Source organism: Stegostoma tigrinum, chromosome 10 (assembly GCF_030684315.1).
Source record: "Stegostoma tigrinum isolate sSteTig4 chromosome 10, sSteTig4.hap1, whole genome shotgun sequence".
Taxonomy (NCBI): domain Eukaryota; kingdom Metazoa; phylum Chordata; class Chondrichthyes; order Orectolobiformes; family Stegostomatidae; genus Stegostoma; species Stegostoma tigrinum.
In genome coordinates, this window is record NC_081363.1 from 58,967,067 (window position 1) to 58,984,559 (window position 17,493).

General features: G+C 41.9%; 1 protein-coding gene across 3 annotated transcripts in view; it reads left to right on the forward strand.

The window, feature by feature from the left end:
• Window positions 1-10,754: 10,754 nt before the first annotated feature.
• Window positions 10,755-17,493, forward strand: part of egln3 (egl-9 family hypoxia-inducible factor 3) — a 44,264-nt gene continuing 37,525 nt past the window's right edge. Inside the window, exon 1 of one of the 3 annotated variants that reach the window (XM_048538208.2) lies at window positions 10,755-12,328. In XM_048538208.2, coding sequence (XP_048394165.1) covers window positions 10,946-12,328 — 1,383 coding nt within the window. In that variant the 5' untranslated portion in view covers window positions 10,755-10,945. Of the gene's footprint in view, window positions 12,329-15,717; window positions 16,371-17,493 lie in introns of those variants that run through there. The other 2 variants (XM_059649199.1, XM_048538210.2) reach the window with 2 other exon arrangements.

Consider the following 17,493-nt stretch of genomic DNA (forward strand, 5'->3'; position numbering starts at 1 on the left):
AGATAAATGGCAGATGGAGTTCAATCCGGGCAAATGCGAGGTGATGCATTTTGGAAGATCAAATTCAAGTGGGAACTATACAGTAAATGGAAAAGTCCTAGGGAAAATTGATGAACAGAGAGATCTGGGTGTTCAGGTCCATTGTTCCCTGAAGGTGACAACGCAGGTCAATAGGGTGGTCAAGAAGGCATATGGCATGCTTTCCTTCATTGGGCGAGGTATTGAGTACAAGAGTTGGCAGGTCATGTTGCAGTTGTATAGGACTTTGGTTCAGCCACATTTGGAGTACTGTGTACAGTTCTGGTCGCCACTTTACCAAAAGGATGTGGATGCTTTGGAGAGGGTGCAGAGGAGTTTCACCAGGATGTTGCCTGGTATGGAGGGTGCTAGCTATGAAGAGAGGTTGAATAGATTAGGATTATTTCATTAGAAAGACGGAGATTGAGGGGGGACCTGATTGAGGTCTACAAAATCATGAGGGGTATAGACAGGGTGGATAGCAAAAAGCTTTTTCTCAGAGTGGGGGACTCAATTACCAGGGGTCATGAGTTCAAAGTGAGAGGAGGAAAGTCTAAGGGAGATACGAGTGGCAAGTTCTTTACACAGAGGGTGGTTGGCGGCTGGAACGCGTTGCCAGCGGAGGTGGTAGACGCAGACACGTTAGCGTCTTTAAAGATATATTTGGACAGGTACATGGATGGGCAGGGAGCAAATGGACACAGACCGTTAGAAAGTAGATGACAGGTTAGACAGAGGATCTTGAACGGCGCAGGCTTGGAGGGCCGAAGGGCCTGTTCCTGTGCTGTAGGTTTCTTTGTTTCTTTGTCTTTGTGTTTGTAATCCCACTAAGTCTACTTTACCATTTATTGAGATCTTGGTTGATCAGATCACTTTTAGTTCAACTTTCCTGCATTTTCCTCATAAGTGTTGATTCCCTTACTGAATAAAAATCAATTCAACCTTGAATATAGTTAATGACTCAGGCTTGAGAGATTTCTGCGATGAAGAATTCCACAGACGCACTACACTCAAAGAGAAGAAATTTCTACTTATCTCTGTTTTAAAAAAAGTTTTCCCTCTACTGTTCTGAGATTATGCCTTCTGGTCCTAATCTCTCTGATGTGGGGCAACAATCTTTACATGTATACGTATGTTGTTAAGTTCTTACATCAATAAGGCTACCTCTCATTCTCCTAAACACCAACGAATACAGGCCCAATTTACTCAATCTCTGTTCATAAAATAATCTGTCCATTTTTGGATCAAACTAGTGAATCTTCTGTAGGTTGCCTCCAAAATCAATATTTTGTTCCTTAAATAAGGGGCCAAAGCTGCTCACCATATTTCAAAGCTGGACTGACTAGTGCCTGTATTGTTTTTGCAAGATCAGAAATCACATAACACTAGGTTATAGTCCAACAGGTTTATTTGAAAACATAAGCTTTCGGGAGTCACAGTCCTTCTTCAGGTGTTAGAGAGAGAGGTAGGATCAGACACAGAATTTATAAGTAAAAGATTAATGGGTCACAATACTGATGAGTGTATATTAGACAAACCTAAGATGCTGTTAAATCTTTAATCTGTTAGAAGGTTTTAATTGATCAATCTGTATATGTAAATGCCAAAATTCCTTTTAAGTCACTGTCCTGAGAGAACTAAAGGTTTTATCAATGTAAAGAAAGGGTGACATTTTAGGTCACACAATGCATGTTAGGTGCTTCAACACAGTGTGCAGCTGGAGGAAAAGAGCAGGCCAGGTGGCATTAGAGGAGCAGGAAAGTTGACGTTATGGGTTGTGACCCTTCTTCAGAATAGGGCCTTGTTTAGAATCTATTTGTGTTTTGGTTTGGAATCAGGCTGGTTTTATTTTTAAAGTTAGAATTTATAAGAAGTCACATTGACAGATTGTCCATAAATTGTGTGCTTTTTGAACAAAATAGAATGTATCTGCAAATACAAAGTCACCCCATAGATTCATGTGTGTGTGTGTGTGTGTGTTTGTGGGAGAGTGTGTGTGAGAGAGAGAGAGAGAGAAAGAGAAAGAGAGAGAGAGAGAGAGACAGACAGACATACAGCGTGTATGTGTGTGCGTGCGTGGAATGGTATATTGGCGAGACCATGCAGACAATGGATGAATGGACACACATGTAACAATTGCCAGAAAGGACTGTTCCCTCCCAGCCGGGGAACACTTCAGCCGTAAAGGACATGCAACCTCAGATGTTTGGGTAAATGTCCTCTCAGGTGGGCTTCAGGATACATAACAATGCAGAGTCAATGAGCAGAAGCTGATAGCCAAGTTTGGTACCCATGAGGATGGCCTCAACCAGGAACTTGGGTTCATGTTCATTACAAGTGACACCACCACACTATTTACTCTCATACACACATGCATACATACACACACACAATCACTTACACAGATACACCCACACACACACAACACCACCCGCCACACACACACACACACACACACACACACACACTCTCCCCCTCTCTGTCACTCACACACACTTGTACACACACATGTACATCTATGGGGGGCATCTGTATTTTCAGATACATTCTATATTGTTCAAAAAGCACACAATTTATAGACAGTCAGTCAGTGTGTTTTGTAAATTCCTACTTTAGAAATAAAACCAGCCTGATTCCAAGCCAAAACACAAACAGATTCCAAACAAGGCCTCACACCGAACATGGTGTGAAGCTGGATGAACACAGCAGGCCAAGCGGCATCTCAGGGGCACAAGATGTACTCCTCAGATGCCACTTGGCCTGCTGTGTTCATCTAGCTTCACACTTTGTTATCTTGGATTCTCCAGCATCTGCAGTTCCCATTATCACTCACACCTAACATGCATTGTTTGGCCTAAAATGTCACATCTTCTTTACACTGATAAAAAACCTTTAGTTCTCTCAGGGCAGTGACTTGAAAGGAATTGGGGATTTACATACACATCAATTAAAACCTTCTAACTGATTAAAGATTTAACAACATCTTAGGTTTGTTTAGTATATCCTCATCAGTGGTGTAACCCTTTGATCTTTTACTTATAAATTCTGTGTCTGGTTCCATCTCTCTCACTATCACCTGAAGAAGGAGCACAGCTTTAAAAGCTTGTGTTTTCAAATAAACCTGTTGGACTACAACTGGTGTCATGTCATTTCTGATCTTGTCCACCTCAGTCCAACACTGGCACCTCCACATGATTGTTTTCGCAAGACTGTCCTATTTTTAACTCCATTCTCTTTGATACAAAAAAATGATAATAGGCCAGTATTATAGTAATTTAAAATGGACTACAATTGAATTCTGTGAGATTCTGCCTGTTACATTTTTTTACTTTGCATTAGGAAGATGGGAAATCCACATGTAGGCATGTAAATTTTTTCAAGCAGTCTCTATCAGGATAAATGGTTTGTCTGTTTCTTATTATGTGTGCTGTCTAAAGTAAGAGTCAGAGATGACCATTATGGATGGTTGTTTTTTATGCAATTCAAAAACGAGGGTTGTGTGGGCATAGTTGACCATTTCTACATATCCTCCTCTCAACAGGTGGTCTGATTACTGGATTTGCAGCAAAGGACAGCAAAGCTGGCATTTGAGAGGCAGATTTGAAATAACTCCACAGAGGCCAGTATCCCATCACTAAGTCACCTTTTATTTACACATGGATAGTCCTTGACTTTAGTACTACCTCATCAGAGTCAGCACTCAGAGTGTCAGTATCTCTGAAACTCCTTTCTTTTAAATCTGCTAGCCAGGGCTCACTGATTGGACCAGGTTAACAGCCTCAATGGGGAAACTCATATTGTATGAGGTCCATTTGGCTAACCTTGTTACAATCACTACAACTTCAAGTAGCTTTCCAAATTTTATTTCTCTGCCACAGGGTGTTTCAGAGTGAGTTAGCCTTGACTGATTATGAGTAAAATCTTTAAAAGATTGAGACAAATCTTAAGTTCTTAAGTGAGATTTGCACTGAGTCTCTCAGAGGTTTTTTTGCTGCAAGACCTATTGAAATTTCTCATATACCTTACCAAATATGCCTCATTACTATGCCACCCTGATGGCATCCCCCAGATCCAATTCCAGTCCCAAGTTACCATGTGCCATACCCATGATAGCTAAGCACTGCCAGGCAATGCTGAAATTAGCCAGTATCCCCTGTGCACCCACTATCTTTAGAAGCTTCTTATGTACCCAGACTAGCAGTAAATCTAGAACTTCTTGCACAGTTCCTGACAGTTACCCAGGGCAAGCTAACCAGGAAGAAATCAGTGCCCCACTTTGTGACAGGAATCTAGAGATCCTGCAGTTGGTGCAAATGTAGTGCTTCCTCCTTCACTAGGCCAGCAATGGAAGCCACAGCCAATGTTCACACTAAACCTTGTGCACTAGCACAGCTGCTACAAGGTTCTGTGCCTGCCATTTAGCACTGGTACACTACTCACAACATTCCCTTCCAGCTGTAGAAATCACTGCCACACATAGGTCCATACAGCCAGAAAGAAAATTAGACAGTATGTTGGCCACAACACCAGGCAAGACAGGTTACCATTGGGTTACAGCCAGCTCAGCCATTTGGAAGAATTCCTAGCACTTTAGGATAAAGATCAATTCGTTCTTCTTCCACTTGCTAATGCATGTGCCACCAATTTCTCTCTGATACTTCACTCACTCTGTCTCTGCTACTGTTCTCATCACCTACCAAGGCTTATGCTGTACCACTTAGTTTTGCCTGCAACATCTTCCATCACTTACCCTAATTCCTGATATCACTAACCCTGCATGCTGTCTGCGCAGCCTGCTCGCTCACTTGGGACACCTTCCCACCTACACCAAAACTGCCATCCACTTCATCTCCAGTAATACCTGCACCTCTCATGCCAGGAGGAAGACAAATCCAATAAGGTAGAAACAGTCAAGACAGGTGGTGGGCTGCCCAACATTTGGCTTCTCACTCCTTATGTGGACAGAACTCTGTGGACTGGTACTGAATGTTGTCCTTCACTTTCTATGCTGGCATCCACAGTGCAAAGGTCATTCTCCTTGACTTGACTGAGGTCTGATAAAAACCGTGACAAACTTCCTGCCTTTTTTTGTGCTAAACAGGACTATAAGACAGAAATTAAATAAGCCTGATAACTCTCGCACAAGGGCAAGCCAAGGATATGCATATCAGGGATGCTGTGACCATCCAGGTAGGTTAAAAGTGCAAGCAAACCGCAAGCAAAGATACCAGAGATGCAGCTTGGTCCAGTCCATGACCAGGAAGATGTGGGTTCAAGTCCATCTGCTCCAGAGGTGTGTCATAATGTGTCTAAAGAAGTTGATTAAAAATTTCAAGAAGGTAGCTCCCAAAGTCACAATAGGTGTAAATAAGCTTCTTGATTGATTGAATTTTCAAATATCAGGGGCTATGAGGGTGATGCTGTGTCTGTTGTCTACCTGCTTCTGCTGGAGCTTTATCACTGACAGTGTAGGTGTTGTGTGGTCTGCCTGACTTTTAGGTCAGTTGAGGTAATTGGTTTCATGATGGTCTGGGTGAAGAGAAATACAGTACTCCTCACTGCAGCAGAGGCTCTCTTGTGGCACAATGGTAGTGTACCCACCATATCCACAATGTCTCTCACATTCAGGCAAATATATTCAGATATTCAAATATCTGCTGAATATTTGTATTTGTGCTGAGTTGGATTAGAAAGAAGAGGTAGACATGTCTACATCTGGAGTAATTGCTGGCCTATTGTCTTCTTACTGTCTACATCTGAAGTAACTAGCAAGACATGAAGTCCATATCTCATAAAGGTTTTAGTAATAGACTGATAGTCCGAATTTACTGAGGGAAGGTGCTCAATCTTTTTGACCTATTATACAAACCGCTCTTCTGAAATCAGTTATCCTATTACTGCACTCACTTGTTAATTATATTCTTACTAAATTAATGTTCAGCATGTTTCTTTTAGCGTCTTATTTTCATTGATTTTGCAGCAGTCAGAAATTAATGGAAGAACTCATTTGTTAATTATATTCTTACCAAAATTAGTGTTCAGCTTATTTCTTTAAGCAACTTATTTTCCATTGACATTGTAGCCATCAGAAATTAACGGAAGAACTCAAACTGCTTTTCATGCACGTAGCAACAGTAAAAAGGTTCATTGTTCAGTCTGGTGCACTATGTCCTAGATAATGTGTACATAAGGTTACACTTCAATTCATAAGAAGTGAGGGCAGAAATGTACTTTTGCAACAGGCTTGTGTAGAAATTATCAGAAGAAGATTGCATTATAACAACTTATTGGGCAATAACTTTACATGCCATAAAAAAACAGAAATGTTTAGTAGGTCTGGCAACAGCTGTAGAGAGAGAAACAAAAACAATTGGAATTTTAACACCATCTTTAGGAAGGAGACGGGCAAGCAGAGAGCAGCATAAGATCGGGTGGCATAATGGGGTAGGGGACTGCAGGGGTGATCCTGTGTCTGTTGTCTAGCTGCCTCTGCTGGAGCTTTATCAGAGGCAGTGAAGGCGTTGTGTAGCCTGCCTGCCTGCCTTTTAGGCCAAATGAGGTAAATGAGACCATGGTGGTCTGGGTGAAGAAGAATATGGTACTCATCACTGCAGTAGAGGCTGTCTTGTGGTACAGTGGTAGTGTACCTACCATGTCCACAATGTCTCTTAGCAATTTTTACAGATGCACCTAATTTTGGGTCCAGTGACCTTTCCTCAGAACTGACTGGTATTAGGAAAAAGTTGGTATATATGCTGAAGATGGGATGGCAAAGCAAGGGAAGGAGTAAATGATAGGCAGAGATGAAGACCAGAGAGAATTAAAATTGAACAAAGGAATGGGTAAAGGTCAGTTTAAATAAATAGCTGCTAATTGGGACTATTAGAAACTGGCAATGTGATGGTTGTGATAGTAGCTCATGTAATGATAAGGCCTGGTGTATGAGGGTTGGGGATATGGGAGATGGTGAACAGGCTCTAAAATTATTGAACTTTATATTATATTGAACTTACTCTGAAGGTTGCAGAGTCCCCATGAGAAAATGTTATGCTGTCTTTCCAGCTTGCTTTGAGCTTTTTTGGAGCATGGCAGCAAGCTTGAGACAGAGATGTTGGCCAGGGAACAGGGCAATGTTCTCTAGTGGAAGACAACAGGGTCATTTTTATGAACAGCATGTAGGTGCGCTGAAAAGTGATTGCACAGTGTGCATTTAATCTCCACAATGTAGAGGAGAACACATCTTGAGCAACGAATACATGGACTACATTGAATAAAGAGCAGGTAATTTGCTAGGTGTGACTGGGGTCTTAGATAGTGAGGATGGAGGAGGTAAATGAGCAAGTGTTACCCTCTCTGCGATTGCGTGGGTAAGTATCGGGGGTGGGGAGGTGTTAGGAGTGGAGGAGGAGTGAACTGGGATGCTCCAGGGATTACCAGGTGTAGAGCTGGACGAACACAAAAGGCCAAGCAGCATCGAGGAGCAGGAAGGGTGACGTTTTGGGCCTAGGCCCTTCTTCAGAAGAAGGGTCTAGGCCCAAAACGTAAGCCTTCCTGCTCCTCTGATGATGTTTGGCCTGCTTTGTTCATCCAGCTCTACACCTTGTTACCTCAGATTCTCCAGCATCTGCAGTTCCTACTATCTCTGACCCAGAGATTAATAGTTGTTTGGTAGTACAGATCAAACAACGCCTCTCACCGGGACCTGACATACCTCCCTTGCCCTGCAGTTTCTGAAACCACCTTCCTTGGAACATGACACTCTTCTTCCCTGGGAGCTAACTTCTCTCCCTCCAAGCTGGGACTCAACACCTTCCCAGTGCCACACTTGACACCCATCTCTCAGTCCAAGACCTGACATCTGCCCTTTCTCACAGGACCGGACACAACCTCCACCTTACTTTAGATGCGACAAGGCCATCCCTCACCAGGTTTTGGCATGTCCCTCAGCCTAGAGCCCAAAACAATTCCCTCTGACTCCAGGATGTGAAAACACCTCTCATCTCGGATCCCCTGGCTCTCCTCCTGCCAGGAGCTGAAATCCCTCGCCCATCACTGGACCCAACACATTTTTCCCTCTCCAGCTACACTCAACACCCACCACTCACTTGGGATCCAGGACCGCCTTCTCAACTTGGATTTGACATACCCTCCTCCCTCTGTGACCTAATTACCCCTCTCCCTCTGGAGTCAACTATACAGTTCCCTTCATGATCTGACATACCTTTCTTCCCTCCCCTACTGCTCAAGATCTGCTTTTCCCCAGGACCGAAAACCTCCTTTTCCTCAGAGACCAAAGCTGGCACCTCTACTCCTCCAATCACTTCCTCACCTATCCAAGACATGACACCCTTTTCCCCATTACTGGATATGACACTCCACCTTTTGCAAACAGTCCCGATAGTGACTCCCCCACCACCACTTACCTGGTATCCTATACACTTGAAACTCTGGGATCCTACCAACCTGGCATCCTACGTACTTGCTTGGCACCTCACCCACTTCACACTTTACTTACCTGGCATCCTTCTCACCTAGCACTCTGCTACGTTAACCCTACACTTACCTTCATACTTACCCTTCCACCATTAGATGTGAAAGAGCTGTCTGTGATGCTGAAGATTAAAATCACATAATATGGCAACCAGTGTTGTGAAAAAGGTGGGGGGGGGGGGGTGGCTTGTCTTTGCACAACTATTCCGCACGATGAGAATACTGTTGGACTTAAGGTACACCCCGCATTTCTGCAGGATCCATGATCAGAATTTCCTGCCCGAACCTCCTACCCTATCCCCAACCTACAAATTGGGAGTTCTTCCTTAACCTAGAAAAATTAGGAGCAAAGTGACAATCTATAACTGCCTCTCCTGAAAAAAAACTGGTACAATAGGTTTTATTAAATAATTATCTCGCCATTTTGCCACACTTTACAACTTACATTAAGTGATCTGACTCTTCTTTGGTATCCCAAGTCATGTCATTTGCACAATATCCCTCCTATGCCATCCTTATCCCATTCCTTTCACTTCTCCGCTTCCCCGACCACCTCCCGAGGTGCTATCCTCAACAATCTTGCACCATTACAATCCCAAACTTCATGGAAACAATCTCTCCAATGAAGATAACATGTTGGCCTCCCCTTATCATCCAGTTCTTAATCGGTATTACCATATACCCTACCCCCACACGACAAATTAGGAGTAGGAATAGGTCATTCAGTTTTGAGTCTGCTTTGCCATTTGGTAAGGTCACAGCTGATCAGTGGCAGTCTCAACACCACATTCTTGCCTACCCTTGTTAAACTTTGACCCCTTAGTCAAAAATCTATGTAAATCTTTCCTTTACGTAGTTAACTGTTACACTTGACTTGCATTAAAATTGATAAAATTCAGTAAGTTATCTCCATATTGTTGATTTTCAATTAACATAAAACTTGGAAGAATTGTATATTTTGATGTGTGATAAACTTCAACAGCAGTGAGACAAATAAAAGGTGAAAGGCAATGCACAGAAAAGCTAAGTGATTCCTTTCGGTTGGAAGAACATGGGTTGATAATATAAAACAAAGTGGTGGGATTTAGAGTATATTGGGCTATTATCATTGATGAAGCAGGGTATATTGAGAGTGGTTAACAAAACATATGGCACCCTGATTTTATGAATAAAGACACAGAGTACACAAACTAAGAAGTTATGATGAAGCTGTATACAGCTTAGCTCACTGGAGTATTGTGTCCTAATTCTGGACGTCCCATTAAAGGATGTAAAAGCGTAAAAGTGGATGCAGCAACGATTAATGAGAATAGTTCCAGGGATGATAAACTTCAGCATTGTGGATAAATTGGAGAAGCTGAGGTTGTTGCCCTTGAAGAAGAAAACATTAGGAAGAGATTTAACAGAGGTGTGCAAAATAATGAGGGGTCTGGACAGATCAGATAGGGAGAAAGCGCTCTCGTCACCAGAAATGTTGAGATCGACGGGTTACAGATTTAAGGTGATTGGCAAAAAGCAATGGTAAGAGATAAAGTTTTGTTTTACATTGCACATGTTCAGGATCTGGAACGCTTTGCCTGAAAGTGTGCTGGAGACAGATTCAATTAAAGCCGTCAAAAGAGAATTAATTCCTTATTTTAGGTGAGTTGTCCTTCCATAACGCACGCAGAAAAGTGACCAATTGTTGTGTATTTTAAGGCATCGCCCCTTATTCTCACGATTTGTTGGACATCCCTCGAGAAATGTCATTTGCCCTTTATTTCTCTGACAGTTCGTGTGAGATTGAGTTTAGGAATCTCCTTTTGACTTCTGTATGCTTTTTTTTCCGTGAGTGTGCACTCCTCCCGAATGGTCATTAGGTCTTCAGCAATGGACTTTCCCAGTCACACCCTTAAGATAACCAATCACCCTCTCCATCACGGTCAGGACGGCTTTCATCTATGCTATAAATATAACGTGCTTCTACTAATTTCGTAACAATACTTAAGTTTGTGAAATGGTATTCGTTGAAGGAGTGCTATCCCACACATAAACACGTATAAAACATTAACCTCCCTTGCTACATTCACTTTGATCAGTTTTGAGTTTGTCTTCCTATATAATGTATGCTATCATTCAATTCCCAAAATACATTAGTCACATGGGTGGGAGTATAAATAAGAACAGCCTGGTAGAAATCCAGAGTTGCGATACCTTCTCATGCGTGCATTTCAAACATTCATTCCCCAGTAAGTTTTCTAACTTTATAAAATCGTTTTAAGGATGGGGTGGGCGGAGGAGGTAGATGTCCTTTGGGAAACGTCTTAGCCATGGAAAGCGCTTCGGAAGCGCGTTCACGTGAAGGTTGCTTCAGGTACAATGGAGTTTTGTTAATGCAGCATAATCCGTGATTGACGATTTGTCAAACGTTGCAATCGGTCCGTGAGAATCTTTGGAAATGTTGAGCTGGTTCAGGGACGCTGCAAAGCGGGAGCGTGGCACTGGCCACGTGCAGGAACGACTGGAAAATGACAGCGTCTCGCGGAACCTCGACTGCTCCGAGGGAGAGCCCGTTACGAGCACGCGCACCAGGTTCGAGGAAGAGAAGCAAACGCGAGATCGGGACTGTTCAAAGATCGATGCGAACTGGCTCGACTTTGGCTTTGACTCAGTCTCCTTGCTCCACCGGCGAGACAAGGGGAATGGCACGCGAGACGGTAACCGAGCGGGCGGCAGAAAGCGAGTTTCTCTGGCGGAGACTTGCTCCCGGGTTCCAGAAGTGAGAGGCATGGATAACGAACCCGACAGCGATGACACCGGGGCTCGCGGCGCGTTGGGCACAAGGCGCAGGTCGGGGAAAGTGGCTACGGAGCTCGGGCAAGGTGACGGTGCAGGCGGCCCGCAGCGGCTGGCTGTGGAGCGCGAGCGCGCGAGCGAGATCCAACGGCCGCCCGTGGAATGTGAGGGCGCGAGCGGGCTGGCGGTGGGAGGCGCGACGAACGATTGTGCGGTCCGGCGCGTGCAAGCCGGTGACAGTTGGCACCGCCTGGAACTGCGCTGGGATCATGGCAACCCTGCGAGCGCGCCGTTGGCAGGCTGGGACGCCGGGGAGCCACTGCGCAAACGCCCGTGTTCCCAACAAGTAAATAAACAAGCGGACATGTCGCTTTACACGTACAACACGAACCCTCCACATGCCAGCACGGTCCACAATCCTCCAGTTGTGCAACCCCAAATAGCAACACTACGCGGAAATTCTTTGGATCCACTGAACGTATCTTTCTCCAAAAGTTCGGGTAGTTTAGAAATCAACAAGAAAGTGCGGAAACAAGATACAAGTAGTGAGGATGAACTACCAAAGTGCTCGAAGGCAGTTTCTAATAACAAAGAGGATCAATGTCAAGTAAAATGCGAATCGTGGATAACACCTGACACCTTGAATAAACATCTTTGTACCAAAACCACAAGTAGTAAGAGAATGAATCTGTCAAAGTTAGTGTTAGATCACATAGCACCTTGCATGAATCAATACGGGTTGTGTTTTGTCGATAACTTTTTGGGGCACAAAATTGGCGACAAAATTTTGCAAGAAGTTGTAACTCTCTATCAGAGTGGCAGTTTTGAGGATGGAACGCTGGCAGGGCAGAGTACCACTTCAGATAAAGAAGTAACTGCACCTTCTGGCACTTCCAATAAAACTATTCGTGGAGACAAAATAATGTGGGTACAGGGTACTGAGCCTGGCTGTGCATCTATAGGGCTTCTGATGCAAAGAATGGATAAACTTATATTACATGCGGATGGGAAACTTGGGCACTACAGAATCAGAGGAAGGCACAAGGTCAGTGACTAAAATTTGCATAATGATTGAAAATGTCTATCAATATAAGCAATTTTTTCTGTTTCAATGGAATAAACTTATGATTATGTTTTTACAATGTATTCTACAATACATGAACATGTATTTTGCTATTTTGTTTGCATCAGTAAATTATATAGGAAATTTTTTGATGTATCTTTAAATCAAATATAATCAAATATAAAATATTAATTAAGTATGTACATAAAAAGAGGCATTTCCGAAATTAGAATCTGGTGTGTTAAATTGGAAGTTATAACACAAGAATTGTCGTCACATAGAACCGTCCCACCACATGTGCCATTACTTCCACATGCAATAAAGTTGTTAGCTATTGCCAAGTTATCCTGTGATTTTGGCCCTTCAGGATTTAGAATGCTGAATGTGAAGGGATAATTATTGTGCCAGCATGAAGGCCTAAAAAGCCTGGCTTAGTCTGTACCTGCACTCTGGCCTGCTTCTGTGAGAATCAAACATTACAATGCGTTGAAAGTCTTAGAACAGCATGGCAACATTGAAAATCGATATCTTATAAAACTGTCACAAATTCCCATGTACAGCAGCATTTCAGCCCTGAAGAGGCAAGAGAGTAGAGGGACCAGGTGGGAGAATATAAATGTAAACCAAGTAAGGGCAAAAAGTCTAGTGTGGAATAAAGGGATAGAGTGACAACAGTCAGTAGGAACTGAGGAAGGTGGACATAAACTGCCACTATAAATTGAGAGCAAAAGGAGCAGGAAAGAACTATTATAAACTGGGAAGGGAAGAAGAATCCTAGTATAAAATGAGAAAAGTGCAACCATGAACTGGAAAAGCTTACTACAGCAGCTTGCATTTTGATAGGTATTAAAGTGGTAGATTGTCTAAAGGAATTTCACAGGAGTGTTAAGAACAAAATTTAATATTGAGTCATGTAAGGATATTTCAGAATGGGTGACCAAAAGTCTGTTTTGAAAACTGGTTTTAAGGTGCACTATAAACCACAAAGGAAGATGAGAAAGGAAAGATTAACAAGTCAAAACAGATTGTTTGGGAAAAACGTAGCAGGTCTGGCAGCATCTATGTAGAGAGATACTGGACTTGAAACCTTAACTGTTTATCTTTTTGTCAGAATTGAAGGGGCTGGAAAGTAGTATTTTTTATGTTGTTGTCAAAAGGCAGGAGGAGCAAGTGGAACAGAGGTGATGGCACCCAGATCAAAGACAAAAGGAGTGCTGATGGTGGTAAAAGAGCGAAACAAATACAGATGGTTCACATCGCTGCACTCAGCCACTTTACCTATTTTGAAAATATTTTATTCATGTGACTGCATTGTTGTTTCCACGCAACTCGTCAACTCATTTTGTCTTTTTCTCTCCAAACCATCACATACAAGCACCTTCAAAGTTATCTTAAATATTTGTGCAGAAGACTAACTTTGTTTGAATTGTTTTTTTCAGATTTCGATTTTTTTGTTTCATGAAATGTCAGCATCTTTGGCAAATATTGACCATTCCTAATTGCCCTTGAACTGACTGGCTTACTAGGCAATTTCAGACAACAGTAAAGAGTCAACTCATTGTTTTGGGTTTGGGGTCATGTGGATCATACCTGCTAAGGATGGCAGATTTCCTTCCCTAAAGACCATTGGTTAATCGATGGGCTTTCTGCATTAATTGAAAATGGCTATCTTTTACTGAGATTCATCTGCCATGATGGAATTTGAACCCATGTCCCCAAAGCGTTAGCCCGGATGTCTAGATTTCTAATCTAGTGACAGTAGTCCTGTCTCTGCCTTCAGGATGGAAAAAGGCCCAAATTGCAGAAAATTAAACACAAAGTACTTTAAGGAGTGTTAGATAGGGTATATAGCAAGGTGGAAAAGAGAAGTGGTTAAGGAGAAAATTGACATGCTGAAATAACACTTTGGCAAAAAGAACAGATGGAAAATTTATGAGGTTTGGAAAAAATAGGTTCTCACCTATATAGAACTACATGTCCATCAATTGATAGCGTTTTGTTTTATTTTACTTCAACCATTCAATGTAACTGTATTCAGTTTTCATAATCATTCACTTTCAGATGGTTGTTCTCCCCTTTTGTAAAACTTCTATTTACTTTCTTTATATGGTAACATACTATAGCCACAGAATCATTATTTTTAATGCAGTTATACCTCAAGTTTTGCCTTCCTAAATATAACTGCCTTTCTACCTTATTTTGTTAATTTACAAGATGTTGACATCATTGACAAAACAGCATTTATCTGTTCCTAATTGCTGGAGAAGGTGGAAGTGATGCACCCTCTTGAACAGATAGCCTGTGTTTAAGGTACTGTTACAGTTTTGTGGGTATTTTCCTGATTTTGACCTCAGACTCTAAAGGAATGGTAATGGGGCGTTGTCTGAAGGGGAACGTATGTGGTTATGTTGCTATGCACATAGTGGGCTTGTCCTCCTTGGTCACAGGCTTGGGCAATGCTGATGAAAAAGATGGTGAGTTGTGCATTCTTGGTACATATTTCAGTCAAGATTTGCATGCTGACAGTGGAGGAAGTGAATGTTTAAGTTGGTGGACAACGACCTTTGAGACATTCCTTAAAACCGATGTGTGATCAAATTTTCAGTCAGTTCTTTTTGGCTGGGTCTAATTTCTTTTATTTTGCTGTACTGCTTAATTGCGCTTTGGGATATCTTCTTTAAAATAATGCTGAAATAAAACTTGCAGATATTGCATTATTATACTTGTTTGGTGACAAAACCAAAAATGAATACGAAAATCAATCTGAGAGGTTTCATTCGGAAAAATGTCACTGCTTTGTTCTGGTGCCTTGACCCTGAATTCAGAGTGCTGTACTGTATTTCGGAGAATTGGTGCGAATGCACCCTCAAGTTTGTTTAACATCGAGTTACTTAATCAAAACATTTCTTTAAAGTCCTTATAACACGTTTATTGATCGTGTTACTTTAGAAGATAGTGATTGGTTGATGTCGTTCCCACTTTGAAGTAGCCAAAAAAGTGGCGAACTTTATTTGCGTTCCCTTCATTATTTCAGAGGTAGTAGGTGCTGGAGAATCTGAGATAACAAGGTGTAGAGCTGGATGAACACAGCAGGCCAAGCAGCAGCTCCTATGATGCTGCTTGGCCTGCTGTGTTCATCCAACTCTACACCTTGTTATCTCCCTTCATTATTCATTCATATTAGTGACGGTCAGTGTTTCCCAACCATAACGAAACCGACCAAATATGTCACCATTTCTTTTCACGGTTCATCTTTGTGTGTTCCGGTTCAAATGAAAGAGCTGTGTACTGACAGACTCGCCCCATGAAACTTTGTCTACATGCTCTGCCGAAATTCCTCAATGGCGGCTCTCTCCTTCCAGCTCCTCCCACCGTCACACTCCGCACGTCGCTTCCAGCGGTTAAAAACACGTCGTTTGCCTGAAGCTCAACACTTAGTACAGGGTGTAAGTTTACCATCGTTGGTGCTGGAAAGCCAGGTTTAGGATTGAGGTGCTGGAGTTTCTGCTCTTTTAAGTCATCTGATACGGAAAGTGTTATTAGGATTCTGAACCAGAGGCGGAACCCTCGATATTAGTGATCTCAAAAAATCTTGCAAGCTCGTTAAGGGTTACTCAAAACTTACAGTAATTGGAAAAGTAACATACTGGATTCTCTGATAAGATTCGATTTACGATTTCACGAGATGGTTTTAGATCTTGAGAAGCTAGCGAGGGAGAGCGTCGTACCTCGTTTAAATGAACACGGTTATTATTATATTGATAATTTTTTGGGAAGTGCAGTCGGAGATTGTGTTTATGAAGAAGTTCGTGACTTGCATTCTGTTGGAGCGTTACGAGATGGGCAGTTGGCCGGTCAAAGAGCTGGTTACTGCAAAAGACATCTACGGGGTGATCAGATCGCTTGGGTGAGAGGAGTCAAGGACAGATGTTATGCAATAGACTTCCTTCTATCGTTACTAGACAAACTTATTATTCTTTGTGGAGGAAAACTCGAAAATTACAACATAAAAGACAGATCCCAGGTAAATTTTCCGAATACATAAGGATTTTTCAGTCTGTATGAGTTTGACTGAGCTAGTCAATTGGTATGGTTAGAATGGGCTTTTACAACTGTCAGAACAATTTTCTTGAGAAGCTGTCATTAGCTACAGTGTCCAATTCAATGTCTTGAATTTAAAAGAGATTTTGTGCAGAGAAACAATATTGCCCTCTGTTTCCCAAGTGTTATATTTGATCAGATTACTTTTTACCATTTGAATCTAGAAAGAGGTTTCATGATCTCGTGAGTGAGGTAGAGAGAGAGAGAGAGAGAATAATTTTTTTCTTAATTTGATTTGTATTGAGGATATAGTGCCACAATCACAGTGATTTGTATACACTGCTAGGCACAGGACCATGCTTCCAGCTGTAAAAAATGTGATGGCCATCATGGGGTAGATTCACCAATTACTACTTGGTGTTTTTAGTAGATGTTATAGAAGATACGTCTTGGTATGCTATACCAGGAGCAGTTTGTACCACATTATTTTGTTTCTAAGTGATAGGAAATTAGACTTGTGGGAAATATTAGCAAACTATTTTCAGGCATGAAAAGGAATTTGAGAACTATCGTTATTGAGTATACTAAATAGTCTGGAGAAAGTAACCCCAGAAAACTAGTTCAGGTTAAATTGTAAGTTTAGAGCAAAGAAACAGAAGTTCACACTAGTTGCACAAACTTAGACAAAAGTGTGGAATGGACTTCTGGATAGAATAAGAAGCGAGAACCACATAACAGCAAAATCTTAACTTTTTCAAAGCACTTTTAAGATAGTAGTAGTAAAAATTGAAATGGAACCATACAAGGATATATTATAGCAGATGAAAAAGTTCCGGTCAAAGAGAACTTAGTTGAAGGAGGCAGGAGAAGTCAAGAGGCAGACAGATAATGGAGGAGATTTATTATATTATGATTATTCAGTTCCAGACATGTAGTGCCACATATAAACTACTTGGCCTAAGTAACTGGAATTTATTTGCTAAAAGATCAGTTTGAGATGTAGGACCATGCATTTTGCCATTGCATAGGGAGGACAACCACAAGAACCTGTCCAACATAGATAACTGCAGTTGAGATTGCTAAAGGGCTTTTGAAGAACATGATGA